The sequence below is a fragment of the Macrobrachium nipponense genome, chromosome 8 (assembly GCF_015104395.2).
Source record: "Macrobrachium nipponense isolate FS-2020 chromosome 8, ASM1510439v2, whole genome shotgun sequence".
Lineage (NCBI taxonomy): Eukaryota > Metazoa > Arthropoda > Malacostraca > Decapoda > Palaemonidae > Macrobrachium > Macrobrachium nipponense.
This window is the reverse complement of record NC_087203.1, coordinates 53431886-53447207: the sequence shown is the minus strand read 5'-3', so window position 1 is coordinate 53447207 and position 15322 is coordinate 53431886. Positions and strand designations below refer to the sequence as shown.

General features: G+C 43.3%; 1 protein-coding gene across 1 annotated transcript in view; it reads right to left on the bottom strand.

Moving 5' to 3' along the window:
* Window positions 1-15322, bottom strand: part of LOC135222783 (myeloid differentiation primary response protein MyD88-like) — a 467144-nt gene that overhangs the window by 430778 nt on the left and 21044 nt on the right. The window contains 1 exon segment of the mRNA XM_064261052.1: window positions 9764-9913. Within this exon segment, the coding sequence (XP_064117122.1) occupies window positions 9764-9888 (125 nt within the window). The 5' untranslated portion in view covers window positions 9889-9913.

Sequence of the window (15322 nt, the reverse complement as noted above, 5' to 3'; positions counted from 1 at the left end):
CATGGCCTCCAACTCCTTCAGGTCATCCATCGTAAGCTCCTCTTGGTGCTCCTCGAGAAGGTCGTTGATGTCGTCCCCGTCGACGACCAGCCCCATGGACTTGCCGAGTGCAACGATCTCGTCAAGATCTGGTTGCAAAACAGTTTCAAGATCATCAACCATTTCTGAATCTGCAGCACCAGCTTCGCCCACGTCCAATCCCTCAAAGTCTCGGGCGGATACGGCATCAGGCCAGAGTTTCCTCCACGAGGAATTCAAGGTTCGCCTCGAAACCTCCGGCCAAGCTTGGTCGATGAGTCGGATGCATATGACGATGTCGAAATGCTCCTTCCAAAATTCACGCTAGGTGAGGTTTGTGGTATCGGTGATGTCGAAACATCTCTTGAAAAGATGTTTCGTGTACAGCTTCTTAAAGTTCGATATCACTTGCTGGTCCATGGGCTGTTAGGCGGAAGATAAAGAACCTTGATGAAGGAATACTCCGCTAGGATATCTTCCTCGAGGCCAGGAGGGTGGGGAGGGGCATTGTCCAACACCAGCAGACATTTCAGAGGGAGGCACTTCTCTTCCAAGAATTTCTTCCCTGTCGGGCCGAAACACAGATTTACCCACTCGGTGAACAAAAGCCTCGTTACCCAGGCTTTCGCATTAGCCCTCCACATCACTGGAAGCTTCTCCTTAAGTACTTTGTGGGCCTTGAAGGCTCAAGGAGTCTCGGAATGATAGACCAGTCGGGGCTTCACCTTGCAATCCCCACTGGCGTTTGAACAAAGTGCGAGCGTAAGCCTGTCTTTCATAGGCTTATGCCCGGGGAGCTTCTTCTCTTCCTCCGTGATGTACGTCCGACGAGGCATTCTTTTCCAAAAAAGGCCAGTCTCATCACAGTTGAAGACTTGCTGAGAACTGTAGCCTTCCTTGGTCACCATCTCGTCGAACGTCTTTTTAAAGGCTTCAGCCGCTTTCATGTCCGAGCTGGCAGCCTCCCCATGCCGCACCACCGAATGGATACCAGTCCGTTTACGGAATTTCTCGAACCACCCATGCGAAGCCTTGAACTCTGGGGTTGGCGTTGATGTCCCTTCTCCTCCGTCGTCTTCGGCCTGGGCAATCAAATCGCCGAAAATAGCGCTGGCCTTGTGGCAGATTGCCGTCTCCGTTATTGTATCGCCAGCGATTTCTTTGTCTTTTATCCAGACAAGAAGCAGCCGTTCCATCTCGTCGTGCACGTGGGTCCTCTTGCTGGACAAAATAGTGATGCCCTTGGAAGGTGTAGCTGCTTTGATGACATCCTTCTGCTTAAGGATGGTGCCTATTGTCGACGGATTTCGGCCGTATTTCTTGGCGATCACACTCGCTCGCATACCAGCTTCATACTTCTTGATAATCTCCATCTTTGTCTCAAAAGAGAGCATTCTCTTCTTTCCGTGAATTTCAACTTTCTTGGGACCCATGACTACGTATATACTGTACGTAATTTACGTATAAGTAGAGTAAAGTTCTCACACAACACGATAAAGTACGTATACTGCAACAAAATCACTAACGAATTTACATTAATAAACAAAATCGTTAGAATGAACGAATACCGCGTGAGTACGATAACGATGCTGGTACCGAGTGGCCGAGGCACGCTGCTACGTAGTAAGATGCATGATGGGAAGGATGTTGACCAATAGGAGAGAAGGATCTCATGGCAGTGACTAGCATCAGGAACCAATGGGAGAGCAGGAGGATGGTGGCGAGTCTACTCAGTTGGCGGCACGCGAGTTTCAAAATTGTTATCGGTGGTCCGGGCGAATCTCGGACTTTCCAGCAACAACCTTTCGTATTTTGAAAAATTTTTGTATGTAGAGCCGTAAAATTTTTCGTGTTAGCTTTCGTATCTCAAGTTTTTCGTAAGTTGAGCCTTTCGTATCTCGAGGTACTACTGTACAAGCCTCTGTGACAGAAAACCGATGCCAACATGGCCCTATAGCCCTTGATGGTGGAGGATGACAGGTTTCTTACTGACCTCAAATGAAGCAAGAAATCAGCTATTTGCATCACAGTGGTTTTAGAAGAAGAGATGTTGGAATTCTTACACCACTCTCTCTCAAGATTCTCCATTTATTCTGATAAACGCTGCTTGAAGATTTTCTCCTACATATAGCGATAGCTTCTGAAGCTCCCTTAGAAGACGCTTTCTTTCTATGGAGTTTCTGGACGGTTTGCATCCTGTCAGGGCCAGAGAAGACAGGTTTTTGTGGAAGCTGTGGAAGTGTGGTCGTCTGAGTAGCTGCCTCTTTTGAGGAAGCAGGCTCGGAAAGTCCACTAAAAGATCTATGAGATCAAGGAACCATTCCCTCGATGACCAGAAGGGAGCCACAGGATTTTAGAGACATTGCTACGTACAAGGAACTTGTTCAGCACTTGCCTAATCAGGCTGAACGGAGGGAAAGCATACAGCTCCTTGTCCGACCAGTCCAGAAGAAAAGCATCCACTGCCCATGCCTGTGGGTCTGGAACTGGCTAACAAAACAGAGAGAGATGATGGTTCCGAGGCATGGCGAACAAGTCTATTGCCAGTTTTCTCCAGTTTCCAAAGGTCTAAGCATATCAGATGATCCAATGTCCATTCTGTCGGCAAGACCTGTTTCCGATGACTTAGATTGGACAAACTGGTCACTGGACAAACCTAGTGACTAAACACACATTGTTTTGTTCTGCCCAAAGGAGACCTCATGCCACTTTGTAAAGAGAGAAAGGCTGAGTCCCTCCTTGCCTCTTGAAGTATGAGAGAGCGGTCGTGTTGTCTGCGTAGATCACTATCATTTTGTTTTTTACTTCTCATGCAAAGGAATGAAGGCCAAGGTGTATTGTCTTTAGCTCCTTCACATTTATATGCAAAGATCTTAGTTTTAGGGACCAAACTCCTGAGACTTTGCTCTTCTCAAAAAGTGCTCCCCATCCCAGGTCAAACACATCTGAAAAGTTCAGATTGGGGTTCAGCTGAAAGAGACTTGCCTTCCAAGTCTCTTCTCTTAATTCCACCAAAGAAGGTCGTCTTTTATTTCCTGCATTATAGGAAACACACACAAGTCTAGAAGGTCCTTCCTGTTCCAGCTCTTTTTCAGAAAGAACTGCGTTCCCAAATACTGAATCTTCTGAGTGGGAATCAACAAAAAAAAAGGTGTGTTCTCGAGGGACTCTCCACACTGACTCTCTGACTGGGCCCTTAGGAGCCAGTCATCTAGATACAAGGATATTCGTATCCCCTGAAGGTGGAGCCACTTTGCTATGGGATCCATTACCCTGGTAAACACTTGAGGCACATATGGGAGCCATTACCCTGGTAAACACTTAAGAGGTGCAAATGGGACCCATTACCCTGGTAAACACCTGAGGAGGATATAGAAGCCATTACCCTGGTAAACACTTGAGGCACATATGTGAGCCATTACCCTTGTAAACACTTGAGGAGCATATGGGAGCCATTACCCTGGTAAACACTTAAGAGGTGCAAATGGGAGCCATTACCCTGGTAAACACTTGAGGAGCATATAGGAGCCATTACCCTGATACACACCTGAGGAGCATATAGAAGCCATTACCCTGGTAACCACTTGAGGCACATATGGACGCCATGACCCTGGTAAATACTTGAGGAGCATATGGGACCCATTACCCTGGTAAACACTTGATGCACATATGGGAGCCATGACCCTGGTAAACATTTGAGGCGCAGTCGTCAGTTCAAAGCAAAGGGCGCAGAATTGAAAAATCCTCCCTTTGAACACAAACCTGAGATACTTCCTTGACTTGGGGTGTATGGGAACATCGTAGTGTGCGTCCTGAAGATCTATGGATGTCATCCAATTACCCAGGTGAACGGACGACATGACTGTCTGGTTTGTTTCCATCTTGAACTTTGTCTTTAAGATGAAGGAATTCAGGGTGCTGACATCCAGGATGGGCCTCTAGTCCCCCGACGACTTGGGGACTATGAAGAGACAACTGTAGAACCCTGGAGAGTGAAGGTTTCGAACAAGTCCTACTGCTTCCTTTTCTACAAGAGGCTACTTTGTCCTCCAGAGCTGAAAACCTCTCTCATCCTCTTGAATAAGCCGTTAAGACAACTGGTGTGCTGACTAAGGGAGGCTTACTGAAGGAGGAGATAACGTAGCCCTCTTTCAGAACCTTGACAATCCTTTTCCTTTGCCAAACTTCCCAAAATATGAGAAGTCTGGCCTCTACACAAGTGTAGAGAACAGTGTCCTCACTTGCAAGAGGAACCCCTCGAAGATGTTTTCTTGATGGACTTGGAAGTGAACCTCGTACTTCCTCTAGATCTGGAGAGGGATCTTTGCCTGGCATGAAAGGGCTGGGATCTTGAAGGAAGAGGTTGTCTCAAAACCACCACTGGAAGATCTCTAGGTCTTTGGTAAGACTGGGCGAGGCAATCGTGTGTATTTTTCTTCTCCAGATCCGAAACAAATGCCTCTCATCCAAGGGGGAGTATAAAAGAGCTGACCTCTGCGAGGAAGTAACCCCTTTCGACGTATAGGAACACCAGAACTCCCTCTCCTTGACTGTTCCCATCATGTATAGACAGGCCAATTCATGGGAATCATCTCTAATCCTCTAATCCCCTTATCAATACACAAGAGACCTCTCATCCAGTCTGCCAGGAGGTTCTCAGAAAGCGAAGGGCAAGACCTAATCTTTCGGGCCAGAGCGACAACAGACCCGTCAAGAAAGATGAAAACCTCAAAGACTTTGAAAATGCTCTTCAAAAGATGCACCAATCCCGTGGCAGAAAACAAAATCTTTGTCAATGAAAAGGCCGAGTGTCTGGCTGCGTCTACAACACCAAAAACATCTTACGAAGAGGTGTGAATACCCAAGGAAAGATCCTTTTTTATAGAATAAGACAAGTATCTCCACCTGGAGATTCAAGAAGGCCGAAAACTAAAAGAGGTCTTACCTTGTTCCCTCTTTTCAGCAAGCCAAGCATCTATCTCTTTAAAAGCCTTCTTAGCCAAGGAGGACAAAACCATCTTCGGCACATTCAAGGGGTTAGAGGAAGGCATATCCATGATTAAAGTCAACTTAGGAGATAAGGGAATAGTCGCCGTGAAGCAAGATGGATATGTGGTGAGAAGGGACTTCATTAAAGCCACTTGCTCCTCTGCAGCTTCATCCTCAGACGAAATAGGGAAAAAATCCGCATCTGCAGGAGCCTGAGGTGTAGCCACATTGACTTGCGTCTGCATTGAAACAGCCTCTACAGGACCTTGCAGCGCTGAAGCATCTCAAGATGCCCAAGGAGATGATGCTGAGGGACCACTACTGGCACTTACTGAACTGTTGTTGCCGTTTGCTAAACTGTCGCAGGCACTAACAGAGCTATGGGAGCTTGAACTGAAGAGGCTTATTCAGTATAAGCAAAATACGATGAAAACACCGACCGCTCCGTAACTGCTGGCAGAGCATTACACAATAGATACGGGAGCTTGAAGAGGAGCCGAAGAGTGACACTGAGCCTTGGGTGCAAGAGAAGCATCAATTTCCAAGAGGCAGTCAGAAGAAAAATGCTCTAGGCTGTCCCCATGACTGCAAGAAGGGTGTGGTCCTCTAGGTTTCTTCGTAGGAACCACTGGAGCTGATTCAGAAGCGCCTCGCATCAACAGCCGAGACTTGCTCCCCAAATGCCGCTGACACCATGGAGAGGAGTCCTCTGAACTTGACAGTTGTGCACATCCAAGGAAAGACCTTTCCAACGGCTCTCCATTGCAACCTGGGAAACAGGAACACACAGATCCAAATTCAATTCAGAAGAACCCTGGCTAGCTGGTTTTGAATTAGCCCTAAGCAAAGCTTTTCTCTTCCTGTCTCTCCCTGATTTCTTTAAATGAGAATCAAAATTCTTCCACTTCCTTTCATCCCAATCAAAACATTAATTACATCTAGTATCAAATGAGCATATCTACCCTCTACAATCAGTATATAAAGAACGAGCATCATAGGATTCCTTGGTTAACCTAGTCTTGCAACCTTTAGAGCAATACCTAAAGCTAGCAGAACCTGTGTCTGACATTGTCGACAACACTAAAGACCTATCGGTCACCAAGGAGAAGACAAAAAACCAAAATCTAGTTCTTTATGCAAAATTCACCAAAGAACCTAACACTATCTAGATGATTTGTCAAGACAGTTAATACAAGAAGACCAGAGTATTTCACCACTTGCAATGATACAAAAGGAAAGACCAAAAATTTCAAGAATAACAGCAACTGACAACCACTGCCATTGGCCAGCAGAAACAAACTGAGCTCTTTGCAAAAGTTGTTCCTCTCTCTTGCCCTGAAAGTGGGTGGGGCACTGTTACCTAGCCAGAACAAATAGAAAATTAGCGTGACCCGAAAATTTTGGGATTTTAATTGCCGGCGAGTGATACTCTTAGCTATATGATTACTGGGGAGGTTGTACAATTAAAATCCAAAATCTGAATCATAAGGTGTCATCCTCGTAACTGCTCAAGAACTAATGGCGGCTGATTTAATAACGTCCCGGATCATGGGAGTTCCTGGACCACTGAATGCCGGATTTTCGAGGTCAGACTATACAGAGAAAGGTATGCCGTACACCATGAACCCAACTTCCATATACAAAGAAAGGTATGCCGTACACCATGAACCCAACTTCCATTCATTCTGAAAATTTTATGGACACTGAATAAGGAGGCAGCATTACCTCAACCACACTTGTCTAGGGATGCAAGAAGGCAGAGTTAATACATACATTTCCATGAAAAAGTTCAAGGTTACCAAATCTTCCCCACATGGGAAAATCAGAAAAATGTGGTTCACCAATCCATAGACTTTCTCAGCTTCTAGTAGGTGACTGCATTCCTGATGAACAGGCTACCTTCAAACTGGTCTGTAGACCAGGTGTGAGCTGAATTTTACATCCCAAACACTTTGTGATAAGAGCATGATCTGAGGGCTGAGCACATACTGTAGAGTGTATTCATGTAATCTCTTATAGACAGGTTTTGTTGAGTGCGTTTCCAGAGGCACAGGAGGAAGAGCTTTAAGAGATCCCCTTAAGAGACATGTTCAGTATTGCACACACACAGTGTACACGCTCACACTGAACGAGCTACTAGTGTTGGTTCTCTCACTGAATCCTCAAGAGGACAAGCAGAGTGTAAACCTACCACTGTCCAAGTGCAGCTGGTGTGAACACCTTGCACCATGCCAAACTGGTTAAACACAAACTCTTCTCAGACACTAGGGATGGTGAGTCTACATGATCTCTCAGAATTACACAAGAAAAAGCCTCTCCTAAGTTGGTCCGTATGAGGAGGCTGATGCTTGTCTTGCATACAGGTGACTAAGAGGCTCCATCTCCCTTCAAACAGGAACAATGCTTACAAAAAACCTGAATGAATTTTTGCAAAGGGCATTACACTTGCCTTCTATTCCCCCTCCTACAAGGTGAGTAAAGGCATTGAATGAAAGCTTTACAATGTGGTGGTTGGAGGGGTATGCGATGGAAGGACAAAGTTTTCCCTTGTAACTCAGGTCTAGCTTCCTCCCTGAAAGGTTGCAGTAGTCATGGAAGAATGACTGCTATTAGAGACTCAACAATGTTGAGCTCCTAGCTGCTACAGCAACAGCAGGTGATGTCATAAGCATTGCAGAACAGCAAGGTAACATCAGAAGCATTACAGCAACAGCAAACTTCACTGACAATGAATAAGCGAATACGTACGTATGATCCCAACATCTTGCAATACCCACCCTCCCTCATCAGAGGGGTGTAACTACCAAAGGAGAAGGAAAGAGTTGGAAGTGCTTCAGTAAACAAAGGAAGAGGTAGGCCAACCCTTCACTGGTAACCTCTTCTACCTATCACCACCCATCAAAAATGTCATCTCCTCTACAATGAAAACACTCCTGAAATGAAATGCTAAGCAAGATTAATATACAAAACAAATAAAAAATATGCCAAAGTTTCTTCGGAACATAATCGAGTTTTCTGTACAGCATATAATGCTGTATGAAACTTTCAGCCATGGCTAAGTGGTGCCCTGTATGTTGGCCCCTATAGAGGTGCCAGACACACAATCATGGCTAACTTTAATTTTAAATAAAATAAAAACTACTGAGGCTAAAGGGCTGCAATTTGGTATGTTTGATGATTGGAGGGTGGATGATCAACATACCAATCTGCAGCCATCTAGCATCAGTAGTAAGATCTGAGGGTGGACAGACAAATAACCATCTCAAGTTTTCTTTCACAGAAAACTGAAAAGGGGACTCATCAATAATAAAAATGGAGGGGATGAAGAATTAATCCAGAAAAAACACATGTTCAAGTTAACAGCCAGGAGGAGAACAATACCTATTATTTCTGGAGTTCCAAAGGTTAGTGTTCTTGGCCCAATAGTATTCATTTTAGTATATACAAGTGATATGGATGTTGGCCTGGAAAACAGGAATGTTCAGTATGGAAATAATGCAACACTTGTGGATGTAGTAAAGTCTCCAGTTATGAGAAATGAAATTGCCATCAACCTCAATCAGGACATGGGCCAGACCAATGAATGATGTAGTCAGTGGAGTATGAGGCTTTACTCCAATAAAATGGAAACACTATTGATTAGCAGATCTCATACCAATTTTCCATACCATCCTCCCCTTCAGGTGGATAGGACTCTGCTCAACGAGTCTGAAGCTTCAACTATTCTAGGTGTAACTTTTGACTCACATCTTACTTTTGAGAAACTTCTAATGAAAGTTTCAGCAAAAGACACATGAAAGTTATGTATTGTTCATAAGACCTCGTATATCTATGTGTTAAAATCAATGCAACCTGTTTTAGGTCATTTGTCCTTCCTTTACTGGTATACACTGTTCCCCAGTACAGACGTCAGCTTCTAAATTTATATCTTTTAGGTAGTGGCTCATGGCGGTAAGTTTCTGTTTCCTAATATTAGCAGTTATAACTTGGGCCATTGATGCATAGCATTTTTTTGTCAATTTTTCACAGCGATCTTTCATACTCCCAATTGATCCCTAATCCCGGTTTCCTGCCAAGAGCAACCAGATTTGCCAAATAGCAGCACCAGTATGCAGTAAATGCACCTCTCTGTTTAATTTCTCAGTTCCAAACGTCCTTTAGCCTTCACACTGTTGGGCTATAGAACAGTCTCCCTGAGGATGTCATGCAATTGGAACTTCAAAGTTTATGCGATGATGCAATGCATTAACTACCCTAATACAACTGTCCTTGTATTGTAATGATTTACTTACATTATTATTTATAAATGAAAATTAACATTTTCCTAATAAGTGATCTCCTCTTTCTGTATTTCCCTTTGCCTTACAGTATGTTATTTCCTTTGAATAAACACCATGTTCTTTGGAAGCTTGAATTTCAAGTCAATGGCCCCTATGGGCTTGTTCCATATAAATAGGGTTCATCTTTTGAACACTACTACTACTACTACTACTACTACTACTACTACTACTACTACTACTACTACTACTACTACTACTACTACTGGCAGCAACCAAATTGGCTAGTGTCAGTAACTGAGTGAGGGGTATTCCCTTACTTATCCCCGTTACCAGATTCAAGAACAGATCCAGCATGCACTGAAAGATACTCATACATAAAAGACGATGGTTTCTGTCTGCAAGAACAAATAAAAAGGCACAGATACATCAACTTAAAAATCTTGTTTTCACAAGTTCATGCAAGACTCAAAACTCACCTTCGCAATCCTTCAGGTGATAAGAGAACCTTTCTAGAATCAAGTCTTGTAGACAATACCTGACGGGTTGCAGGGCCTAAAATTCTTATTGATGCTTCCAGCACTTCGTTTCGTAGGCCTGACATGACTCATTGCCTGGTAGTGTTAGTCCTGTAATTAAGCAAAATACTGATTAAAAAAAAGCATATAATAACAATAAAAAAATTCATATCAAAATAATTGTCAACGAAAGCAGGATACTGCATTCATCTCCACTTAACAAAGCAGACTTAAAATATAAAAATATTTAAAGTCTTAAATAAGAAAAAATTAAATTTTTATAAAGTAAATTGTATTTTTCCTAACTAAACAAACCTAGGGTATTACATTAGGAATTACCTTCAGTGAAGTGAACATGGCTGCTATATTTTATAGCAAGATAGTTCGATAGTTGAACTACCGCCGGGGTGGGAGAGATCCTCCTACCTGGGTATATGCATAACACTTTGCTTTTGGCACAGGAAAAGCAGAATGAAGGTTGGCATGAGGTGGGCCTAATGTGTAAAGGACCTCAGGTTTGTATGCTATAAAAAATACTATTTATTTTTTAAAACTGTGATTTGTTCCTACACAGTATACAATCCATCAGTCCTTTACATTAGGAAGACTTATAATTGGAGGGAGGATTTTGATATGTCACCTGAGCTGACTGGAGCTCGTCCACCTCGATTCCAACCCTGGTCGTAAGAGCAAGGGGATGAATCTTGCCTATGATATACTGTGAGATCATTTATCAGACTTCTGGGCTTTCCTCCTATGGAGGGCAAGACCGTTTCATAGGAGAGAACACAAGCTTGGATAAATCTGACAGGTAATGATGTTAAGGCAACAAACAAGTACAGGCAGTCTCTGGTTATCGTTACACGCGTACGTCGCGGTCTTCTATTACTGTACCGTAAAAGACGTACATGTGTACGTCCCAGTGCTGAAGGGGTTAAAGTTGATTTATCTATTATATTCACTATACTACCTGAATCTATAAGTACAGTACATGTCTTTCCACTTATTGGAATCTACACAATAGGCAAATCCTTTCTGTTTATTTCTTCTTCTTTCATGAAGAATACTACTTCTTTGCTATTTATGTAGGAAAATGCAGATGAACCTTCATTTTCCATACTAGCTATTTCTTCTTTTTCTCTTCTATCATCTTGAAGGGAATTATTTTTTTTCTTCTGTGAAGGGGTTAACTGTCACTACTTGAAGAGTTCTGTGGAACTGGACAGCTGCTACTTACTTCTATTACTTCCTTATTGGTTCCCTTATTGTTGAACCAACAGCTTTTATTTAAATGCCCAACCTTCTTGCAAAATGACATTTTTATGATAAAATATGATTTATGTATACTTACCAAGTAGTTACATAGCTATAGTTTCTAAAACCATCGGCTGCTAGAATTTTTGAAATCTGTGGTAGCGCTAGTTTGTTTTGGTCAGGTGATACCCCCCGCCCACTATCAGGGGAGTGAGGAACCAACCCTGTACGAAAATCAGTTGTTTTATGCCCTATTATCCATGTGAGGGAAGGAGGGCGGGCTTTGATCATGTAACTACTATTGGTAAGTATACATAAAATCTTATTTTATCATAAAAACTGTCATTTTTATGTATGCAACTTACCAAGTAGTTACATAGCTGAATCCCACATTGTAGGAGGTAGGGTCCATGGATATGCTCATAACTTTTAAAAAATTAATAAATACAAAATATATATTTAGTGCTAGCATCCATGCAAATGCTTGTTGGTTCCTTACCTGTTGATTACTGCCTCTGGAGGTCGCTCATCTTAACTTATAGAGACGTGGTGGTATAGCCATGGCTCGTCCTCTATACAGTGGGACCCATGCAGCTAAGGAATGTTCCGTGGCTAGCATGGTCAACCAAAGGATGCCCCTGCCCAGGGCGCAGTAGAAAATACCATCATGTTACCAGAGTAAAAACATATCACCTTCACCATAACCATAATATTCATACCCAACTTGACTGAAGGGTACTCCTAGTACATCCATAGTACCTCCAGGCTCCCCTAAAAACTCAACAACCTCGTTCAAGGTGAAGAGACAGGCTAGGAAAGTATGACTTCCTACACACCCTTACCCAATGCTGTGCCCGCCGCTAAATACGGACCCAGGGTACTGGAATTTTCATAGACTGTTTCAATATCACGCAAGTAATGCGAGGCGAACACTGATTTACATTTCCAATATGTTGCTTGTATAACAGAGTCCAAAGAGAGATTATGTTTAAACAAGAGGTTGCCACTGCTCTTACCTTGAGCTTTCACTTCAAGTTTATTAAGGTCAGTTTCTTTCACTTGTGAATGAGCATCTGCAATTACGCTACGAAAGAAGAACGCCAGGGCGTTTTTAGACATCAGGCGCGCCAGATTCCTTACAGAACACCATAAACGATCGGACGGGCCCCTAACTTTCTGTCCTTTGTAAATTACATTTCAGAGCTCTGACCGGGCAGAGTAACCTCTCTTCTTCTTCTTCTGGTCCTACTAAGTCCGTGAGGTTTTTGATACTGAACAAACGAGGCCACGGTTTGGACGGGATCTCGTTTTTTGCCAAAAAACCCAAGGTTAATGCGCAAACCACATTACCCTGTGCAAAGCCTATTCTCTTGTCCATGGCATTTATTTCACTTACTCTTTTAGCTGTAGACAGGGCTACTAGGAATAGGGTCTTTCTTGTCAAATCTCTCAATGATGCTCTTTGCAACGGCTCACATGGAGTTTCCGACAGCCACTAAGTACTACATCTAGGTTCCAAGATAACTTCAAACCTTTGGGTTTTCAATATCGAAGGACTTAATGAGATCTGCAAGATCTCTATTCGTCGATACTTCCAACCCTCTGTGCTTGAAAACAGATCCCAACATTGCCTTATAACCTTTGATAGTCACAGTAGACAGATTCCTATCTGTTCTCAGATATAATAGAAAATCTGCTATTTCTGTTACATTTGTTTTAGAAGACGAAACATTATGCTCTTTAAACCAGGCTCTAATCACAGTCCACTTTGCCTGGTGGACTTTACTTGAAGATTCCCTTCTGCCCTGAGCAATAGCTCTCGCAGCTTGTCTTGAAAACCCCTTCGCTTGTAAGTTGTTGGACAGTCTGTAAGCGGTTAGGGACAGAGTGGATAGTCCTTGATGGAACCTCCTGAAGTGGGGTTGTCTGAGTAGATCTGTTCTCTGCAGAAGTAACCTTGGCCAATCCACTAGAAGGTCTAAAGGATCTGGGAACCATTCCTGCGCTGGCCAGAATGGAGCAACGAGAGTCATCGAAACGTTGTGATGTGCTCCGAATTTGTTGACAACTTCTCTCACCATCTTGAATGGAGGAAAAGCATACAAGTCTTTGTTCGACCAGTCCTAAAGCATCACATCTGTCGGCCATGCTTTCAGGTCCGGGGCTGGTGAGCAGTAAAGGGGGAGACGATGGTTTCTTGCTGTGGCAAACAGATCTATCATAGGTTTCCCCCACAGTTTCCACAATTCGAGGCATACCACTGGGTTCATCATCCATTCCGTGTGAAGTACTTGCCTCCTGCGGCTCAGTTCGTCCGAGAGTACTTTGAATTAATGTAGTATGATTCCAATTTGCCCATAACAGCAGGCTCCTTGCCGTCTCGCAAAGAGAAAATGAGTAATTCCCTCCTTGTTTCCTTATGTACGAGAGCGCTGTCGTGCTGTCCAAATGTATCGCCACTACTTTGTTGCGAACTTCGTCCGCAAACTTCAGCAACCCTCCCCAGTGGATGGTAGTCAGTTCCTTCCGATTTATATGCCACTTGTGGCTTCCGATTTATATGCCACTTGTGTATTCCAAATGCCTGATACTTCCTTTTCCCCCAGAATCGCTCCCCAACCTTGATCTGATGCGTCTGAAAAGAACACTAGGTGGGGGTTATGTGGGAGGAGGGATCTCCCTTCTGCAAGTCTGTCTCTTAACTTCCACCATTGCAGGTCCTCCTTTATTTCTTGTGTGATACGGAACATAAATGAGTCTGGAAACTTCATTCTGTTCCAGTTTGCTCTGAGGAAGAACTGTAGGTTCCTCATATGCAGTCTCCCTAAAAGAGATAGGAGTGTGAGTGTCTGAAGAGTAGGATCAGTTAGTTGTGACCGGGAGCAGCAGTGTTACAGATGTGGTATGCCAGGACACAAAAAGAATGAATGTCAGTGGGCATTAGGAGTGTGCTTCGGATGTGGGCAAAATGATATTGTTATTTTACAATAAAGTTTTGTACATACTTACCTGGCAGACATATACTTAGCTTACGTCTCTGACGTTCACGACAGAATTTCAAAACTCGCGGGGGCAAACGCAAACGGAAGGGGGGGTAGGTCAGGTGATCTACCTTACCCGCCGCTTGGAAAGCGGGGTAAGAAAACCAACATACCTTTCTTGCCAGATTTTTTCTCTCTTATACCTGTCTCCTGAGGAGGCTGGGCGGGCCATCAATCGTATATGTCTGCCAGGTAAGTATGTACAAAACTTTATTGTAAAATAACAATATCATTTTTGTACATAAACTTTCCTGTCAGACATATACTTAGCTGATTGACACCCTTGGTGGAGGGTACAAGACAGAAAATAACAAAGAAAAGGTAAACAACACCTGTTGTAGGATAAAAATAACCTTGGTTCTTACCTGTTTAGGCTGAAGACTTCATAGATACTGTCTATTAGTCTGCATAGACATAAGAGCTACAGCGAGGGCGTGACCTACAGCTGAAAAGGACTCTTTGGGTCTACTAACGGGACTTGATATCCTGCTACTTAGTAGAATCCAAGTCGGATCATGTCAATGGGGGTTCGCCTCTTCTATGACAGAACCTGTCCACTACAACGCAGGGAGCTTCAAACCAAATCCGATCACCTAACCAAACTAAAGTTATTAGTATTACGAAACGAAAAAAGATGCCTACCTGCATCATTTTTCATACAACCATATGAACTCAATTACCAAAAACAAGGGAAAAAACTACTAAGGATATGTTCCAGCTCCCTGCCCCAGCACCGAATCCGCCGATATGTACGGGCCTAATCGGAAGGCACTCGTCATACGTAATACTGACGTCTTTTAGGTAGTGGTTGGCGAATACGGAATTATTAACATCTCCAGAATGTAGTTTTCATCAGATTCTGAAGAGTCATATTCTATTAAAGGCCAAGGAAGTGGCAATGGCTCTCACTTCATGAGCCTTGACTTTTAGGAGATTGAAATGTTCTTCATTACCAAGATCTATGTGCTTCTTTCACCAGACTTCTAATGAAGAAAGACAGCGCATTTTACGACAATGGTCTGCTGGGGTCCTTTACAGAGCACCATATTCTGTCCTCAATGCCCTTAAGGGTTTTCTTCTCTGAAGGTAGTATCTTAAACTCCTAACAGGGCAAAGAGTTCTTTCAGGTTCTTCCCCTACTAGGGCAGATAATCACGAACTCAAAGCTCCTTGGCCAAGGATTTGAGGGGTTCTCATTCTTTGCTAAAAACGAGGAAGGAAGAAC